Consider the following 20,345-nt stretch of genomic DNA (forward strand, 5'->3'; position numbering starts at 1 on the left):
TTCTGGGAAGACAAGATTTTAAATAGCAACACGGTAGAATCTCCTGCCCCAATTTAAAGCAGCCACGGTCTTGTATTATTTTTGTTATAACAAAAACAAACGCACGGCGTTCCGCCGCAAGGAGTATATAATCTATATATATATATATATATATATATATATATATATATATATATATATATATATATATATACAGATATGTGTGTTGTGGGTGTGTTATGTATTTTTTAAACAGATACAAAATAACAATATATTTTTTTTATGTTTATCAGCAACCAGCCAAAAACAGAATACTAATGGACAGGCGGATCCTGTCAGTGATGTATAAATGTGAGCTTTGACCATACAAAAAGCACAAACAACTATATTCAAGTATAAACAATTTACTCGAAAGTTATTTGGGCAACCTCTCTCTTTACACACATTCTTACTGGGGAATAACATACTTCAAAGAAAAAATCTTGCACACAGACCCAATGAGATACATAGACGAGTCAAACCCTTATATATGCCATAGTGTGGCTTTAAATAGGAAGGCATCGATGAGTAAAAATAGGGAAACTCCATAACAAATATTTAACTATTCATATACATAATTAGAAAGTAGGTACAAAATTTAGATATTGCAAGATACAGGATTCACTCTGAGGTCAAACTAAGAGGGTTACAACAATACACAACTTGTGCATATATTTAATGTCTGTTGGTTATAGAATTCAGAATATTGACAGTAGTCTGAATAAGGCAACCTGATCTTGTGTATGGATAACTGAAAGTTTGATTAATGGCAAGATAAATGGGAGAATGATTTAAAAAACAAAAAAAAAAAAAAAAAAAAGGAACATGACAATAATCATGATACGATAAGAAAGAAATTATTATTGGAAGAATGCATACAATATTAGTATGTATACTTTATGTAAAAAAAAAAAAAATAAAATGAAATTTAGAACATTTTACCTGAAATATTTTTTTCTACAGATCATTATTGTTAATCAAGATTTCCATTCTGTTAAGCTGAAGCAATTGTTCAGATGTTTATATGAATTACAACTATATGCATAACAGTACAGATTTAGTAAACAGTGAAGACTGTTTTACACTCCCTGTATTTTTTTTTTTTAAATGGCTAGGGCATCAAGGTCAGCTCTTGTTAGTCTAATGTGGGATATTTAATATCCTCTGCTGACAAGGCTAAGTTACATCTTATTTGAAAAACAGCACTTGTCCCTTAAACACACTCTATAATGAGGTGCCGGTTGATGGAATACATGTATGTCCAGGTTTGAACTTATGACCTTCTGGCCCCAATGTGCATAAGCTGCCTAAACTATAATGAGATCACACTTATTAGCAACCTATATATATACACATACACACACATACACACACATACATATATACCATCCATATATATGTGTATGGATGTGTATTACCATGGTATGTATATATGTATGTGATTATATATATATGTGTATGTGTGAATGTATTATAGGTATTTATATATATATATATATATATACACACATACACACACACACACACACATATATATATATATATATATATATATATATATATATATATATAAACCTTATATATATATATTATCTATATATTATATCGAATAAAGCTAGGAATTGAAAAAGCTAATGAATCTAATTACTTTTTGTATGGTTAGATTAATGTTGAAGGAAATGACCAGTCTAACAACTAACAACATTTTGATTTACGTCCGATGTGGTGTAAGGTAAACCTTAAACAGTTAATACTTTCATAATAAGACAATTTTTGTACATGTCAATTCAATATGTTTTGTATTTCATCGAGTGTTAACAATAGAGATATAATATATATATATACCACACACACACACACACACACACACACACATATATATATATATATATATATATATATATATATATATATATATATATATATATATAATATTATATCTTAAATGGGATAGAATCTACAAGACGTTGCAGTATTTAGTTACATGTTCTGCACTCTTCCATTTGATATAGGTGTCTCAAATGTGCAGGTCTGAAGAAACAGTAATTTCATTCATTTTTTAAAACATGATTTCTGGTACTAAAACTTGTTACCTTGGGCATGGCATGCAGTTTCTGCTTTGGCCTTCCTTGATTTTAAAACCACGGAGTTACTAGGTAAATACATTTCTGTTTGCAAGCCTTGCTTTTATATTAAGCATGAAGATTGTACTTGATAATTTTCTCCCTTTTGACTAACTTGCTTCACAGCTAATAACATTTAGGTAACACTTTAGCTTAGGGATCCGTTATAAGCAACAGAAAAAAAAGGCAAAAGTGTATACCAACTGTTTTGCAAAAACAAAGCAACCCCATAGAACTGCTGAGACAGACATGTAAAGACAGACATACACAGACATAGAAAGACAAACAGACCTGAAAAGATAAACAGATAAACGATTATAAACAATAGCAAGAAACACTAGTACACTACTAGTACACCTCCAGGGCAGGGACCCTGTTGCTTGACACACCCAACATAGAGAAAAGCTGTTCTCAAAGTAGGCATATTGCCAAATGGTTTTAAAAGTGTCTGAATAACCCATTGTTGCTTTCATTTACAGAGTCTACACAGGATTCTAAACAGTTTCCCACTAGCTTGCAAAACAAACATATTATTTAAAAACGCGCCAGTTTTGCTTATCACCAAATTACATCAGTCACTCTTGCCTGTGTTTATCAGCGTAAAAACCCTTTCCATAAACACCCCCAACCCCCCACCCCAAGGGAAAGAATACACCTAGGCCTTATTATAAAATGTGCTATTTGTGTCGTTTGTTAGTTAGCTTTTCCAATACTGCCTGCACACCTGCAGCCTTGAGCGTTGTGAACACATTCACTTGTTGTTTTTGTTGTTTTTTTTCGATTGCATGCCCTCTTATACTGTCAATAACACTTGTCATTGAGACTCCCTCTGGTAGTCCAGAGTAAGCTTTGTCAATGTTATTTGGAAACCGGATGATGAAAGGTAAGAAATACTTGTATACAGTCCACATTTTTAAACATTTTAAATTGACACCTCTTAGATCTCCCTGTCCCCGTTTGGCTTTCCCTATGACCTGACAGATGTTTTAAAATGTTTATTAGGGCTGCATGCAGTTCTGCCTCCTATTAAACACTGGATCCCCCCCCCCCCCCCCGCTGTTTTTCTTAACTTCAATTTTTCACTTCAGTTTAGTAAAACATCGATCCATCATGTGTAATAAATTGGCTATTTTTTTTTGCACATTCAGCCATCTGCATTTTAACTAGACAGACCTAGTGATTGAACTTGTGGTGCAGTATAGTCTGTGGTTGATTATCTGTTGAATATGATGCTAGAACTAATCATCAAAATGCACTTTACTGTAATTGTTTGCTTTTCCGTCAGTGCTTATGTGGATGGCTTTCCTTCCTTATAAACTGTTGATAGTTTGCACACCTCTCCTTTATCAACCCACTTTTAAAAATACATAAATGGGGGCTCCTGAGTGGCGCATCTAGTGAAGGTGCTCCACGTGGAGTGCAGGATGTGCCCTATAGCCTGGAGATCACAGGTTCTAATCCAGGCTATGTCATTGTTGGCCACGATCAGGGGTTGCCAGGTGGTGGCGCACAATTGGCCGAGTGCCGCCCAGGTAGGGAGGGTTTAGGTTGGCAGGTTCACTGTGCACCAGCGACCCATGTGGCTGATAGGGCGCATCTGGGTCTCAGTGGAGCCATTCACATCTGTGTTGTCCTCCAGCACTATAGGTCTGATGGCTTCGCTGTGGATCCGCAGTGCGAAAAATGATGTATTGGCAGGAGCACGTTTCAGAGGACCTGTGTTTCAGCCTCCATTTCTCTATTCACCAGGGGGTTGCAGCGATGAACCAGGATTAATAACAACACACCTGGCAAGTCTAAACTGGGGAGAAAACCGGGTAAAAATCATTGGCTACGACTAAATCAATTTAAATGAACTGTACTTATCTCACTCTGGTTCTTGGGAATCTAGTACATTAGCTTCTTCCAGTTATTTTTGCATTTTTATTTGTTTTTCAGTAAGGTTCCAATCAGTATGGTGATATCACAGACCAGGAAATACAAGCACACACAAGGACTGCGGGGGTGAGTCGCAAAAGCTCTCGTATTTATTTATTAAATAAAAGGTTTGCGCAAAACAGCAAACAAAGCACTAAACAAAAACTAAACTGCTCGATGGCCAAAACAAAACAGACACTAATTAAAACAAGTAACGTGCTGGTGTAAAGCCAGCATGTGTAGCAACTGTTTTTAGTTTTATAACTCTTACTGTCTCTCCATCTCCTTTCTCCAAACTCTCTCTGACTGCCTCCGACATCAACCTCCCAGGAGTGGCTGCTTCACTTATATATCTGTGGCCATCTCCCAATTGTTAATTACTTGATTCATTGGGAGATGGCCACATTATGCACAAGTTTTAACTGGATGGGGAATTTTAACCCCATCCATGCTGTAAAACAATAATATCAATAAAACTATGTTTAAACACAAAACAGTACATAAATAATAACAGTACAACACAAACTCAAAACACGAGCAGGACAGTTAGATAAGGTATGTGTAGCAGGTGGAGGTTGGACATGAACCGGTCCCATCTGATTTTAGAGCTTTTAACCTTCTCTCATGTCACCTACAGGGGTCAAAATCCAAAAGGGCAGTGCATCACACATCATTGCCTGTTACACCTGCTCATGCTATTTCTGTACTTGCACCAGTAAAATGTTTTATAAATGCCATATTGTATGGGACACTACAGCAAGCAGAACATACAGAAACATTTCAAATCTTAATTTAATGTTACTATAAACTCTTTTATTACAGATAGTCGGAAAAGAATAAATCACTAAAGTGTTGTTTTTTAATTTACGAAAAGTATTAGTAACTAATATTAGGTCATTGATATTTAGAATGAGGTAAATATGTTATTGATCTGTATTCAATCAACAGATATGTTTTCCAATTCTTTAATAATATGAATTTGGTACTACAATGTTGTATGGGCTCTTGCGTGTATATATTTGTAAATCAAAGACAGGAGAAAGAACAAACTCCTTATTTGCGTTTAGTTAGCCCTTGTATTTATATTTCAGTCCTAAAGCTCTCTCACAAAACAATAGCACTTAAAGGTGGTGGGGGGAGGGGAGTTATTGTGGTAGGAGTGGTGATCAAGAACCTGGGGGGAGGGAGGGAGAGAGAGAGAGAGAGAGAGAGAGAGAGAGAGAGAGAGAGAGAGAGAGAGAGAGAGAGAGAGAGAGAGAGATGTAGTAGAGGAGAAACGGGAGAAAAAAGGAGTTAGCTGGTCTGAGTAGAGAATTGAAAGGTGTGGTTAGGGCAGTACAGTTAATATTGCCCCACCATGCTTTATTAAGCATGATAAACCAAAGTTAGTTTGGACTAACCTTGCACCACGTATCAAAAGATGGATCATGCCCAAAGAAATATGTTAATGTTGTTAGCAAACATGTAATATGTAAAGTGTAGGTAAGGTGTGAATGTATTTCCTACTGTTAAAACAAGAACTGAACAAAAAATATATATCATCAAAACAGCTACATATTCAGTACACACTTGTGTGTGAATGGTTAATCCCTCATATGACATTGACAGCAGACAGCAGATTTTGACAGAGGTGCGTTGGTAAGTGTTTGGTTGGCAGAAGTGTTTGCATAGGCAATTCTGCAGAACAGACTTTGCTGAAGACTTCAACCTCATACTTGCAATACGTGAAGAATTACAGGCAGTAATCATTGAGGAAAGGCTATGTATTCCTCCCAAACTGTCAAAACATCTTGGAGAGCTGTAATTTTAAATCATTTCCATTCTGGCTTCCCGTGATAGCCCTACACCTGATTAACAGTGCTGTGGCAGGCATTTCTATTATGTAACTAACCCCTGTATGTGTAACCTATTACATCACAATCAAATGTAGTCTAAAGCAAGGTACAATCAATCAGTGTTCCTTATAAATATAGCTATAAGAACTTAAAATAAGACTGGGGACTAAACTGCCTTTGAAGGTCCTCATAGATAATAATAATAATAATAATAATAATAATAATAATAATAATAATAATAATAATAATAATAATAATAATAATATGATTATTAGTTAATATCTTTACCTTTTTAAACATTGGTTAATTATACAAAAAAGTGATAGTTGTTTATTGGTTAATTATTTTTTCAACGTTTAAAACCTTAGAGATAGACTTCTCTGGTACTTGTAGGTGTTATTTTTGTTATTATTATTTCCTTAACTTTTCAGTGACTAATCAGAATGAGGTAATGTAATGACAAAGTGAATGATTCACTAAGCCAGGTACACCTCCTCCACCAGTGCTGGAAACATCACACTTCACTAGTTTGTAGCCTCTGTAGTTCCGGTGGCAGACAGGGATTCAAATTGAGAGCTACTAGCCTGGGGCAGATTGACTGTCTCTGGCTGTTGTTTTGAAGTCAGCGTCGTGACAAAAAAATGTAGTACTGTAAATTGAATTCATGGGACATAACGTTCCTAAATAGGAAAGAAGGCTTGGCTCCAACGAAAACCTAGTTAAATATGTACCATCATGATTACTTCTGTTTACTGATAAAAAGTGAAACTCTCCTGAGACCATTAGAAACATGAATTAGAATTGTAGTGATGTCATGGTCTTTCTTTTTCCGGTATTTAACAACATGAAAGTGTGTTGTCGTACTTTTCAATTCCCCGTTATGCTTGCACTGTATTTGGATAAATTGTAACTTTACCTGGAAAACCTGTTCTAATGAGTAATGAATGGAAGTAAAAATATATTCCAGCAGGGGGCGCTGATATTCCCTTAGCATTGTGTGGGCTACAAACAGTGGCGTTGGAATCTGGAAGCTGACGTCACTACAGTTTTTCTCCACTCACTAGAAGAAACAAAGTAGCCGAGTGAGTAAAGCCGTGAGAATGGAGCGCAGAAATCTGCAGGACTAACTCATTTTTAAACTTTGAAAACTTCAACAAACAAAAATGGATACCATCTCCACGCTTCTGATACTTATTGTTTCATGTAATTTGAGAGTTGTGGCTCAGTTTACCGCAGGTAAGTGAAGCTGTTTTTAATTATTGTGTGGCTTGGATTCTGCAGGCTGCAAAGTTACAAAGCGTAGTTTGGAAGCATTCCTGACAAGGTGTATATGTGCCTTCGCTCTTAAAAATAAATAAAGAAAGAAAGAAAGAAAAAGTTAAGCATGAATTTCTAAACACTACTCCCGATTTCTGCATATAACTACTGCACAGCTGTAGCTCGTCTCGAAACTGCTCACCTTAGTCAAATATCCTTTCTAATGTAAATTGTTAAACATTTGTACAAAATAATACTGCGCAAATTCCCAGGATGGCTTTGAACATTGCTCTTACTTTACGTTTTGAGAGGGGTTATCAAGGAAAAATCCCACATTATAAGTTGCTTTGCAGTTGCAACAAAAGCTAATTAATTGTAAATCCGTACCTATGTAAAAAGTGTTGTGTTTAAAGGCACATCTGCTTGGTCGAGCAATGGTTACTGACCATTGTAGAATGGTTCAATTAAACTCGACAAATTCTACATTCTGTAATTCAACAGAATGCTTGAATCATTTGCTAAGTCTGTTTTGACGTAAGGGAGATTTTTTGTAGACTATCCCTAATATATTTTTATGAATTGGGCTTTCTAACAGCACATAATCTCCGTGTAAATGGTAGTTCAATTGAATAAGGAAAAAAATAATTGTCATACTTAATATCGCTTAAATAAACAATGAGCTGCAGATTGTTTGCAGTTTGTTTTATTTTGAAGTTGCCATAATTGTACAACAATGTTTTGGTCACTTCTTAATGTGAGAGTAATCAATATACTGCACTTACGTGGCTGCTCTAATAACACTTGATGCAGATTCTTGCTTTAAGTTTACTGTTTTACAGAATGCAAGAGGTTTTTTCGTAACAACGTTTTGCTTTGTTCAATCTACTGATACAGTGAAATATCGATTGAAAGCTTGCAAAGTGGTGTAGTACTTAATCAAATTTAACATTTACATTTCTAAAAAGAATACGTGAACATGAAGCATTGTAGTTGCCGTTGTTGTGCAACATATTTTTTTTTCTGTCAAGTTGTGTTGAGTACTGATTTAGACCTGTTGAATTTCAATGTATATTGTAGCTAGAAATGTATTGCGCATTAAATACCAGGAATAAGATCGTATATAAATCGTGTAAATTTATACTTCTGATTTAAATGTATTTCTTTATTTTTGTAGACAGGGGGAGGGTTTTTTTATTAATCCTTATCGGCATTCAGGGGTGATTTGGAATTGTAATACCCAATTAACAAGCCCCCGTGTCTGCAGAGCGGATTTTTTTTGAAAAAGACAACCAGATTTATAAACTGTTTAAACCAATGATATACAGTCACAATTCATCAAGACACCGCGAACATGTTCCTTTAAAAAAAAAAAAAAAAAAAAAAAAAAAAAAAAAAAAAAAACAGAGTGCTTTCATCTTTAAAACTCGCAGGAATATCTGGCTTAAGGTCGGTAGAGCTACAGTGAAATATGCTTACTGAAACTTCACGTATATGAGCAAGTTACATGTTGATACATATTACTGCAAACAGTGCATGCTGTTGTTTAAAGGGATCCGGAGGGTGGAAACTCAATAGCCACCTTTTTTGGGGTTGTGCAATAAACAGACAGTTCAATAAAAAGCACGCAATGACCCCGGCACAGAAATGACACTGAACATAATGAAAGCAGTAACACTTCTACCGGTACAAACAAACAAGCTCTCTCACAAAAGGCGTACAAATCAAAATGTCGGGTGGGGGTCCTCAGTCAGGATGTCTAATGTCATGGGGGGCCTTGAGCCAACATCGTTTGGGGACCCCTGGTACAGCGCACTCTTGAAAGGCCATAAAGGCTGTTGGATTTTAATTGTAAATTCATTTCGAAATGGTGAGAGCAATTTGCTTACCAGCAACAACCCACAGCTGTTTTGAATAACTGCATCATCTCATCCGATTACAGCACTTTGTTAAATGATTATTGCATCTGTTGAGTATAGCTGATTAAAATTAGAAAACCTTAATGTTGGATTAATTACATAAAGTGTAATCAAACGCAAACTATAAATTAAGTTTTTTTTTTTTTTTTTTTTTTTTTTTTCAGGTTACTTGGCAAAAGGTTTAATTATGCTTACAATAATATTTCAATTAACTGGTTGAGCTATTACATTTATTAGCAATGTCCTAAATTGAAAAGCAATCTATGCTAATCCAATTTTTATTTTATTTACTTAATCTGGATACAATGTCAACCAAACTGCTGGAATTAGACGAGTTACCGAGTAGCATTGTCATATTCAATCTCAGAGAATGGTGGTACGGTATTTTAAATAGTGCTAAGTTGACCATGTAATTAAATATCATCAGGAAAATATTGCACCTGGAAAGGTTTAAACCAGGTGGTGGGAAATCTTTTTCCTATCACAGGCCTTTGGCTCATGGAAAAAATCCATTGTGTGCCACACACAAAGTACCAACTTAATTTAGTTTAAAATACAGAAATTGAGACTTATTTTTTCTTTAAACATAAAACTTTAAAGTTTAAACTCACCCTTTTTTTTGTTTTGTTTGTTTTTTTAGTGTGATGGTTGAGATTGCTTTGCCATGGCGAGCATTGTGCTATCTGCTGGCACTGAAGATGTTGCCACTCGCATCTGGTTTTGTAAATAGTCGTCTGTTAATTTTGCATGCAGGCGGTTCTTTGCAAGCAAGGGCACTGGTACTAAGGGTGTCGGGGGTGCAGTAGCACCCCCTTGGCTTTGCATGGCTTCCATCATGTACAGGGGTTACAGTTTTGTTCAATGGCTTTCAGCACCCCCACTTTAAAAAAAAAAAAAAAAGAAAATTCCAGTGCCACTGTTTGCAAGTGTAAGCTTGGAAATGAACTGTTCACAACGGTTCATTGTACCAAATAGCATTGCAATTTTCAGCATGTGTCTCCTCAAGCATGGAAATCCATCGGCACCCACGTACAGTTTGTAGAATTCTAGCAGAGAGGTTATGGAAAGGTATTGTGTTATGTCAAACATGAGTGCCAGGTCACACAGCCACTTGGGGATACTCAGCTCAACCACAGGTTCCCTTTCAATTCGAATGACAACCATTACCGAATGGGAAGAGCCTCTCTGACTCTGCTCAGTGATTGACATATACAAAAGCTGCCCTATCAGGGCCCTGCTGTGAGGAGGAAGTCCCTCCCACCTCCTGTTGAGGAGGGACGTCCTCACAGTAGCACATCGCCATTTTATCTCATCTCACTGAGACAGGTCATAGATAACTTTTGCTTTCTAGAACCAAAATTGGCTGATTTGTTGGATTTATGCACAAATTTAAAACAAATCCACAGTAAAATCGCACTTCGAGCTTGTCTAAAGTGCTCTTGCTTTATTCTCGTGTCAGTTTTCTGATTAGAGTTGGTTAGCGAACGGCCATTGCTCTTTTCACTACAAGAGGCCTTGTGTAGTTGATACACTGTGTGGAGAGCTGTTGTGGTGCTATAAGGAGACTTGTAAGGACGAGCACGTTTTCTTTTCATCTCCATGAAAAGCTTCCCTCAGTTCATGAAACCGATTCAGCGTGCTCCCTCGGCTCAGACATCATACTTCACAATAATAATCTAAATCACCATATTCTGAAAGACATTGAATCAGTAGCTCTGTAAACTGTCAGCTATTTAATCCTCTATTTTTAATAAAGTTAATGCTCAATACTACTACAGACATAACGTTGTTCAGTCACATGGACTGCATGCACAGACACTGTTCTGCGAGAGAAGCTAAAAAAAAGTTAAGTTTCTCAGGTGCCAATAAAGCAGTTGTTGCAACTATGTATTCCTTTACAAAGACAACACTCTGCATCCACTTAACTTATTTTGTTTGCAGTAGTCATTTTTTTTAACAAAAGAAGTACACGGTAGTAGTAGGAGCACAACATTTTTATTATTATTATTATTTTTTTTTCCCTGGGACAACTGTTATCGAGCCAATGGAACCGGTGTCAAGAAATAAAGTTGCCTAGCAACCACATCATGTGCGTGATGTTCTAAAATTCGAAACTTTGTTGCCACATATCTAACCTACCTACAACCCCACCGCTAACCCCAAAACAATGAAAATCCAGTCTTTGCTGTAGTGCTTTTTAAATTTTTTGTTTTTTCTTTTGTGATATTGTCATATTTACAAATGTGTGCTGTGAGCCAGGTGAAATTAAGTAGCGGGCTGTAGGTTCCTCACCCCTGGTTTAAACAAATCAAATGTCCAATGGATAGTTCTGCAAAGCTGAACAATTTCCTAAAATTTAAAAAAAAATAGTTTTTGGATTTCCATTAGTTTTTAGATGGGTGGTAATGAAACCGTTTAGTAAATGACTGTTATATAACTAGAATGGGAAGTCATATTGTTTAGCGTGCTCCACAGTCACAGCCCCAGAAAAGCATTCAACCAGAAAACCAACTTGCAAATCATATTGCATGGCAGTGTGTCTGTATATGAAATAGAGTACACCACTGTATATCTAATTATTGGATATAGATTTTGGAAGTTATTTTACAATTATTTTTTTTTTAAACTGCTTAGCCCAGCATTAACTGAAATCCCACAGTAACTTCCAATAACATTATACACACAGATAAAGAAAGGGCTGTACCTAAATTAGTGAGCTGTGTTCAGCATGCATGGTGCCTCATTCAGCTAACTGATTGGTGTTTGTTGATGAAAGGATAATACAGACTCCATCATCAGAATACAGTTTGAATTAGTTTCAATCTTATATCAAAAGCAGTCTGCAGCATTTGCTGCTTTCATGCCCAAACTGCTTCAAAACGATAGGTAGATATTGACTTCTCACTGTATAGAAAACTCCTGAGTAAAAGAACAGTTTTCATTGATTATGAAACATAAAAGATGTTAGTTGCCAGTTTTCATTGATGGCAAAAGCCTCTCTCTTTCTGCAGGTAACCAGCAAATTCTGCCTGCTTAACAATTTTGTAATTATGACTTTACAAGCTGAGTAATTACTAGGTTTTCTTTTAGGGCAGGTAGTCTGAGTTTGATCCACCCACTTCATATTTTCAGTGCCTGGTTGTGTGAGTGAATACACTGGGGAGAAAGATTACAGCCACCATTGACATAAGTTGGCCCAAAGTCACAGCATTCTTGTCAAACATGTGGTATGTGTACTTTTTATAACACTTTTGTAGGCTTGGCAATCTTCTTTCTTAAATTCATAGACGCCAAATATTAATCAATGTGACAATGTATAGGGTTTTCATTAGCGGTATGGATTTGTAATTGAATTCCTACAAATCCCAGGAAGAAAAAAAATACATTTCTACTCAGGAGTTTAATGTGGAAGTATTTGGTGAGTATTTTCTTTTGATCAACAGTTCTGATACATTTAAAGTCCTCTTTTTAGTCCTGGTGTAGACTGCTTGTTTTGTGTATGGCCATTTAAGTTGCAAAGGTTTAGCAGTTTTGCTTTTGGTAATTAACAAACATAACCCTAAATTGAGTTGGCAGGTAGCTGCATCACTTGCCAGAAATTCTGAGGCATTTTAATTTGCTCCTTAATGTGTTGACAAACATGTGTTTGTTTCTGTTGAATGAATCTGTCAGTATGAGAGGATGTTGTCTGTGATGGCAGTCAGACCTCTGGTAATGGAACCTGAATTTGGAGAATGCTTGTTTGAGAGGCACAGGAAAGATTCAGTTTCTAAGTTCTTCCATGTACCTGCCCAAACAAGCACACTTCCACACTCATCCCCTGCTAGGTAACATGAAAAAGTAGATTATTACAGACATACAGACAAATAGGTTGCCTTTTATACCCTTGAGTTTCTGATACTCTTCATAGCTAAATAGCATTACAGTGCAACTTATCACAATTGGACAAGTAGTTCATTTCGGACTACTCTGGTTTGTTGGCAATGCCAATATCAATAGTGAACCTACACTGTACAAGTGAAACCCACTCTAACGTTTCTTAAAAGTAGAATTTTTCTATGTGTTACAGTAGTATTCTTTAAAAGTTGTTCTGTGCTCTTACACAGAATTAGTTTTTCCACAGTCTTGGGTAGTGCAGCATTGGGTAAGATCACTGGTGTTGAGTATGTTAATTTACCATTCTATGTGAAGGAACAGCTGCTTGGATTGGTTTGGATTACTGTTCTCCACAGTCTTAGAAAAGTAGCAGTCATCACAAATCCAAGCAGCTGTTTCTTCACTTGGAATTGGATAATTTAGCCCAATATACACCAATGACTCTCACCTGTGGGACGCTTATCCGGATAATAGTTTTGTGCAGTATTAGTCTTGGGCATGTCTGCCAATCTATATCATCAAGGTGTGTGTGTGTGTGTGTGTGTGTGTGTGTGTGTGTGTGTTTTTTTTTTTTTTTTTTTTTTTTCGATTTACTGTCTGAACTGTCTGGGAAAAGACCGTCTCTGCCATTTTTCTGGTATGTCTTTTGGGATTGAGGAAGTAGTATCATGGAAGGCAGTACAAATTAAACTCTACTGCATACAATAATTTACACGCACCCTGAAATTCACTCTCCTAGTAAATTACTTTTCACCTTTTTTTGATTTGTTCTTTATGCACGCAGTTAAGGTTGATGCTTCTCTTAATGAACAAATGTTGAGTAAATCAAACATTTTGTATATGAGGGATAGTTAGTTTGTAAACTGATTAATATTACTGCATTTGTACTCTAAGTGAATTCCCAGAAAAGATTGTGTTCAACTAAATTATTATCAAACAGTCATTGGAAATGAACCAGAGTTACCAGTAATTAGTGTTCTACTGTGTCATTTTGTATGGTCCAATAGTAAACACTGAGCTGCACAGAAGTGGGTTCAATGAGGCAATTCCCTTTTGTCAAATGTGGATCTGCTTTACTGTCAGATAGAAATGTTTTGATGTTAACTTGGTGGATTTGTGACATACCAAGTCAAAACATGTCTAGAAGCTGTAACATGTGTCTATATACATTGTATTTGTAACAAGGTGTAGAACATGTTTTATTAATACCATTGAGTGACCTTGTCAGTGATTTTTTTATTCTGGTCTAGTGGGGACAAAAAAAAAAACAAAAAATGGTTTTCTCCAAATGTTATGTACACGCCATTTTCAGACAGTATACAAAGCTTTTATAGTAAAAAAATGCATTTGGAATTGCCTCTTCCTGTGGCTAGAAACACATTTTTGAATAAGTTTTGTCATTTTCCACCTAACTACTGTCCTCTTAACAGGGGCATAAACTTTGTTTTAAATATGGACATGTTTTCTTAAGTAGTAGCTATGATTTCTGTTTTTGGGGGGGGTCAAATAAAGCTGAAGCAATTACATTTAATGAAATGTCGGTTTTAGTAACTAGTAACAACCTTGCTAGTGACATATTGGTATTTGCTTTCTGCTTATGATATGATGTTCTTTGGGAGACTTGACTGGGGATTTAACATCCCCACCAAAAATGTGTTTGGCTTTTTACTATATGCAGATAATGCAGGAAGATGTAGTAAAAAAAATCATCTATATTTGCACAACCAGAGACTCAGCAGTGAGTTGCCAGTTGTCCTTCATATATTGTAGCAGTATCGATGTGTTCTTTCTGTTACTCATTGACAATCTTAAGTGATGCCTTGATGTGGAGCAATTATTGACATTTTTATATGCAGTTCAGAACTTTTGTTGGGGTCAATGTAACACAGCAGTTGATCAGAGCTTTTTTGACAAAACAATTTAAAATAAGAACATTGACAGTGTCTGTAGCACAGATGAAGGTTAAAAAGCAGAAATCTTTTTGAGGGTAACCTATATCAGATTTGGATATTTCAACGCCCCTATCAATCATGGGCTGTTGCACTGTGTTCCAATCAATTTTTTTATTATGTTGATGGAATTAAGTAGACTGCGCTATCACAAATTCACATGATACTTTGATAGCTTGATGGCTTTTCTGATTCTTATCTTGCTTATTGTGTGTGTATTCAAACAGTTGAAGCTTTTTGTTTAGTGTAGCATTGTGCAAGCAGACAAGTGCCATTATCAGTCGGCAATGCAATGTTCCATTGAAGATCAGGATACAACATATAATCAACAGCCTATAATAAATGAGTACATTTAAGTATAAAGCTCTTGGCTGGAAGCAAAGTAAATGTGGGATTGTCTAAAGGACATTTTTAAATTAGTCCAGTTTTTTTGAAGGAAGAGCCTAGGGACACTAGGTCTGCAAGTGATAGCAGAGGAAATTAAAATACAAGCTGTCATTTGTCTTTTTTTTTTTTGTACGTCTCAGTTGAAATTATTAGAGACTTAAGAGGTGTAAAGATTGAATAAGTGTTAGGACGTGTCTGGATTTGTACTTAGTTTTGTGTCTGGATTTGTACTTAGTTTTGTGTCTGCATTTGTGTAGAGGTTCATTTTGATGAGATTGTCCCCAGTGATGCTTTATCAGTAGGATTTGTTAATATTGCCAACCATGCTCTGATGCAGGGTTGTTTGTATCACTAACAAAATCACCATGACATACGCCCACTATATTCACATGTAAAGAGACAGACACAGATGCCTTCATGCCTCCCAGAGCCTGATGCTCTAAAGCCTAAACTAAAGTATTTCCAGATTACTTCAAAACTGGTTTCTTAGATGCAAAAACGTAATGTGACATGGGGATAGTGAGAGACAGATTCCATGTCTGCATCTATTCTGATGCTCTTAGTCCTATAGAAGATTCTTAATTGGATTAATGTTTTTTTAGACATTGTAATATGTTGGCATCTGAGCCCATTGAATTGCATGGAAAAGCATGTTCTGGACATGAACTACAAACCATGTGGTTCAAAGACTGATGCCTTGCCATTAAACAAAAGACAAGATATGTGTCTTATCTTAGTATTTGTCATCATCCGCAAGGAGGAGATTCACTGCAGTCTCATCCTGCCTCATCAAAGCTTGTCCTCAAGGCCTTCAACCACAGGGGTCAGGATTATTTCCATTGCGTGCCAATGCAATGAATTGTCCACTTGGCTGGGATAGCTGGAGAGGGTCCTGAAGATAGCATGCCAGTTAGAGAGCTAGATAGGATGGTAAGTGGATGAATAACATCAGCCAGAGGTTCCTGCTTTCAGAGTGCATCACTTACATTATAACTCTGCACGCAGCCCGACTCAAGTCGCCCCGACTCATCTCAACTGGCCTTACTCAGTCTGGATGAATTGTAGTAGTGTGCGTGCCCTTAAAACCAAGATTATGCAGAATCTTTTATGTTGAGTCTTTGTTCAGATGTGATCAGTCTGTCTGTTGCTGAACAAGACTGACTGAGACAGATTAGTCATAAGGGTGTCAACCAATGGTGAAGCAGTTTTAAGTGATGTGGCTTGTCATGTGACTTGACAAAATGTTGGAATATTGGACAAAAGATCGTGAAGATGAGCTTGTCCAAATGTGGACCAATAGTCCATGTTTGTATGATCCCCTTTCACATTGGCATCCTGTACCCAGGTCAGAACCTACCTAGGTCAGCATCCAGTGTCATGCAGGTTGGCTACGCAATTTCGCACTTTTGATAAAGCAGGGTTGACCTGGGTGACAGACACAAGTAAACAAATGCATATCAATGCCCCAGAAGCAGCTTGCTGCAGACTCTTCCATCCAATCTTCTCTGGACTGGACGTCGGCCCAGATGTTGAATAGAGCAAATGTTTCTTCATTCCTGCTGTAGTCTGGCTCAGGGCAACACAAATATGGTCAAACAGAATAAACAAGTACGTTCCTTATGGAAGCGAAACCTTCACGCAGGCGTAGTTGTTTGTTAGTTCTTCCGCTGTCATGCATTTTGTCTTGCTCAACCCCTATATCCTGAGGTGGGTCGCTGGGACCCGGGTTAACCCGGGTATGACCCAGATATGTAGTTTCACACTGTGCAGGAGTGTGACCTGGGTAGCCAGAACTTCCTTCACCCAGGTAGGAAACAGCCTGAGTACACTGCCAGCTACACTCAATAACGTATTACTAAGAAGGTCTTATATCCCCGGGAGATGAAGGAAGGTAAGGTAAACCTCAGCTGCGGTACCCATGGTAGCATTTCAAAGGGCTGCAATGGAAAGGAGAACAAGGCTCATTCCCTCAAGGGACAGCTGGGAAGGCTGAACTAGCTGAGTAGTCAGGGGAGAGCTTTGGCACAGGTCCAGTACACACTGGAGTAGTGCAGAATTGTACTATTGTATGGAAGGCAAAGTAGCCGTGCCCTGAACATCAGCAAGCATCTATTTACTGTGTTTCAAGGAAGAAGTAAAAAAAATTCAATTTCTATGTCATGATCTTTTAATTTAAAAGATAATTTATAAAAACTTAATGATCCTTGCCTTAGTGTTGGCAAACAGGGTAAACTGTACATCTTCTGTTGCATAATATTCTTACTGGTTTGATATCCTGTCATGTGTTCTCAGTGGGCTCTGCTTCAAATTTATGAAGCATTTTAAAAATGACAAGCAGGTGTGTGGGACTATTTCTGTTCCCCTAAAAGAGTTTTTTGAATAGTTGTTATTTTTAATTTACAAACTTGCAGAAAATAGTTGTATTCTGTGGCAGTGTGCCCCACTCCTGTGTGTTTTGTGTTTTATGTTGTTTGTGGTGTGTTATTGTTGACGCATTTAAAATTGCTTTAATCTTGTTTTATTTTATGTGTTCTAAAATGCTTTCAAGATTTTTCATGTTAAAACACTATAGCAAAACAACACACTTCAACTGCTATTTTGCAGATGTGGCTAAAACTGTTGGAATGTGCTTCTTTCAAACAAAACTCTTTGGCAAGGCAATAGTGCTTTTGTGAGGTCAACACATGTGACAGTAACTCCATTGTCTTGGCAGGGTAGAAATTAAAGCTTGAATTAGTTAAGATTTATTTTTTAGCCAAGCGGATGAGTGAAAGTACAAAACATTTGTGAAGGTCTCTCTCTCTGTCTTCTCTCTTTCTCTCTGACATGCTTCAATTAGTGTTAGGGAAACATATTTTCTTTGCAGGATTTCTATATCAGTTAAAAATTGTTCTAGGGTAGGCACTGTGTTCATGCCAAAGAGCTGTTATCAAGGGTAGTAAAACTAAAAACTGACCACCTCCATGTGGGAGATGAACAAGACAAATAATGTTGACATTATTTTAAAGACTGTTTCAAAACCAACAAAAATATTAGTTGGCTTTAGTGTTGCAATCTCTCTGAGAGGTGGTATTTGTTTTGCACTGTCCATAGGATTAAATTGTTTCCATGCAATTTTAATGCAATTGCACGTTCCATAAGTTTTGATGAACTCATTGTTGACTGAGACTAATAAAAAATAATGCAATCCATTAGGTGTCTGTCTAGAGATGCAAGGCAATGGTTAAGTCAAGACCTACTAAAAACATACAAACCCATTACTATTAAAAGAATAATATAAAAAAAAAAAATAGCAACGGTTTAGGTGAAAAAGCACCTAAGCTTCACTTTTAAAGAATATTTAATGCAAAAAGCAAATTACATTTTTGGGATTGAATGTGTTAGGTCTGTGCTGAATTTAATCGAAATTAACTGACAAAGTTGATTTAATGCTGTCCTGACTTTCAATATCATGCTCTGCTAATCCAGTTTTTTACTCCTTTTTTAAAAATATTTTAAATACTACATTTGTCTGTCGCTCTGTTTCCCCACTGCCAGCCAGTCTGACTAAATATGCACTGTGTCTGCATGCTTATCTTTCTTAGACTGCATAGCCTACAGGAAAGTCTATAAAACCATTGTTTTATTAAACAAAAAAAGTTACACAGAAATCCCAAGTTGATGTTTGATCCCAAACTCTTTTTGAAGTCTTGTGGACCTGGAGTATTTGGGGCATAATGTAGTTGGAATGTGCGACAGGGTAGTGTCACAGCCACGTTGTTATCGGCAGGAAGAGAGGCTCGGAAGCAAAAAGCTGCAGGTTAAGCGCTAGTGCACACATTTAATAACCACTAATACTTAACAAATAACAAAATAAAACACTACTAAACAAATAGGCACAAGGGCCAAAACAAAAGGCTCTACAAAAACTCCTGGACATAACGTATCACAGCAACACACCTTTACCAACACATTCCCACACGCTTTCTGAGTTGAAACCCCTCCCTGTCAACCCAACACACACACACTTTATACTGCCAGAGCTTGAGCCCTGACACAGGTGCTTAGTTTCTTAAAAGTAAATAGCTTTATAAAAGGATTCATTCTTAAGATATGATTTTAGTAATTTGTATTAAATCGTTTGGCAATTTTTTTTAAATTTTTTTTCAAGTGGCTGTCTTCTTTTATGTTCTGAAATTAAATGTTGTTGTATGAGGATGTGATCCAGCATTATGATTTTGTTGAACTGGCAGCTCATTGCATATAATTATTGTAATAAAAATAGCTTGCTGTGAATTAGCCCAGATTTTCACCAGGGTCCTTTTTGGTAAGAGGCAGAGGCAGCTACAGAAATATTTAGTAGGGGGAACTTTGCCTTTGCCGATCAACTAGGACCAGGAGACAAGAAAACAAAGGATTAGTAATTGCAGACATTTAGCTTTTTTTGCAATTGACTTATATGATGAACTCATTATCATGACCAAGATGTCAGACAGACACATATTGCTAATTTGGATCTTGTATATTGTACTGTAATCTTGAGTATTTTGTGACAAAAACATAATCATCCTATATAATTTGTCACCACAAGGTACAAACAGGAAATTAAGAAATGTCATTTGTTTTAGTCAATAGGATACTATTATACCTTTTATAATTTAAACACATTGTTTATTTAAAAAAAATAAATTAATTAAAATTTTTGGTGTTAGTGAAGTAAAAGGTACCAAGCTTCTAATCTATGGGAAGGGCATCAGAATATTTCTCGATAACAGAAAAAGAACGACTATCCAGAAATTTATTTTAGTGCTTATAGGGTTTGTAGTAAGTCATTAGAAGTGTATGTAATTCATTATTTAAACAAGAGTTAATTAAAATTGTATTGAACAGAGTCGCGTCACTCTGGGCTGCAGTGAGATTGGTAGAACTGCGTCCCTAACAATGTTTTCTTTAGTTTTGCAGATTCCAAAACACACCCTTTTAATTATGTCATTTGACTCCTCCTCACTATATCTGGGTATGTGGCAAGTTGCCAAGCCTAACAAACATTCCTTTGCATCTTGTTATCTCCTGAGATTCTGCCATCCC

The 20,345-nt window shown here is 36.5% G+C and overlaps 1 protein-coding gene across 1 annotated transcript in view; it reads left to right on the forward strand.

The window, feature by feature from the left end:
- Window positions 1-6,939: 6,939 nt before the first annotated feature.
- Window positions 6,940-20,345, forward strand: part of LOC121316393 (receptor-type tyrosine-protein phosphatase kappa-like) — a 133,959-nt gene continuing 120,553 nt past the window's right edge. Inside the window, exon 1 of the mRNA XM_041251471.1 lies at window positions 6,940-7,129. Coding sequence (XP_041107405.1) covers window positions 7,057-7,129 — 73 coding nt within the window. The 5' untranslated portion in view covers window positions 6,940-7,056. The remainder of the gene's footprint in view (window positions 7,130-20,345) is intronic.

This window comes from Polyodon spathula, chromosome 5 (genome assembly GCF_017654505.1).
Source record: "Polyodon spathula isolate WHYD16114869_AA chromosome 5, ASM1765450v1, whole genome shotgun sequence".
Taxonomy (NCBI): domain Eukaryota; kingdom Metazoa; phylum Chordata; class Actinopteri; order Acipenseriformes; family Polyodontidae; genus Polyodon; species Polyodon spathula.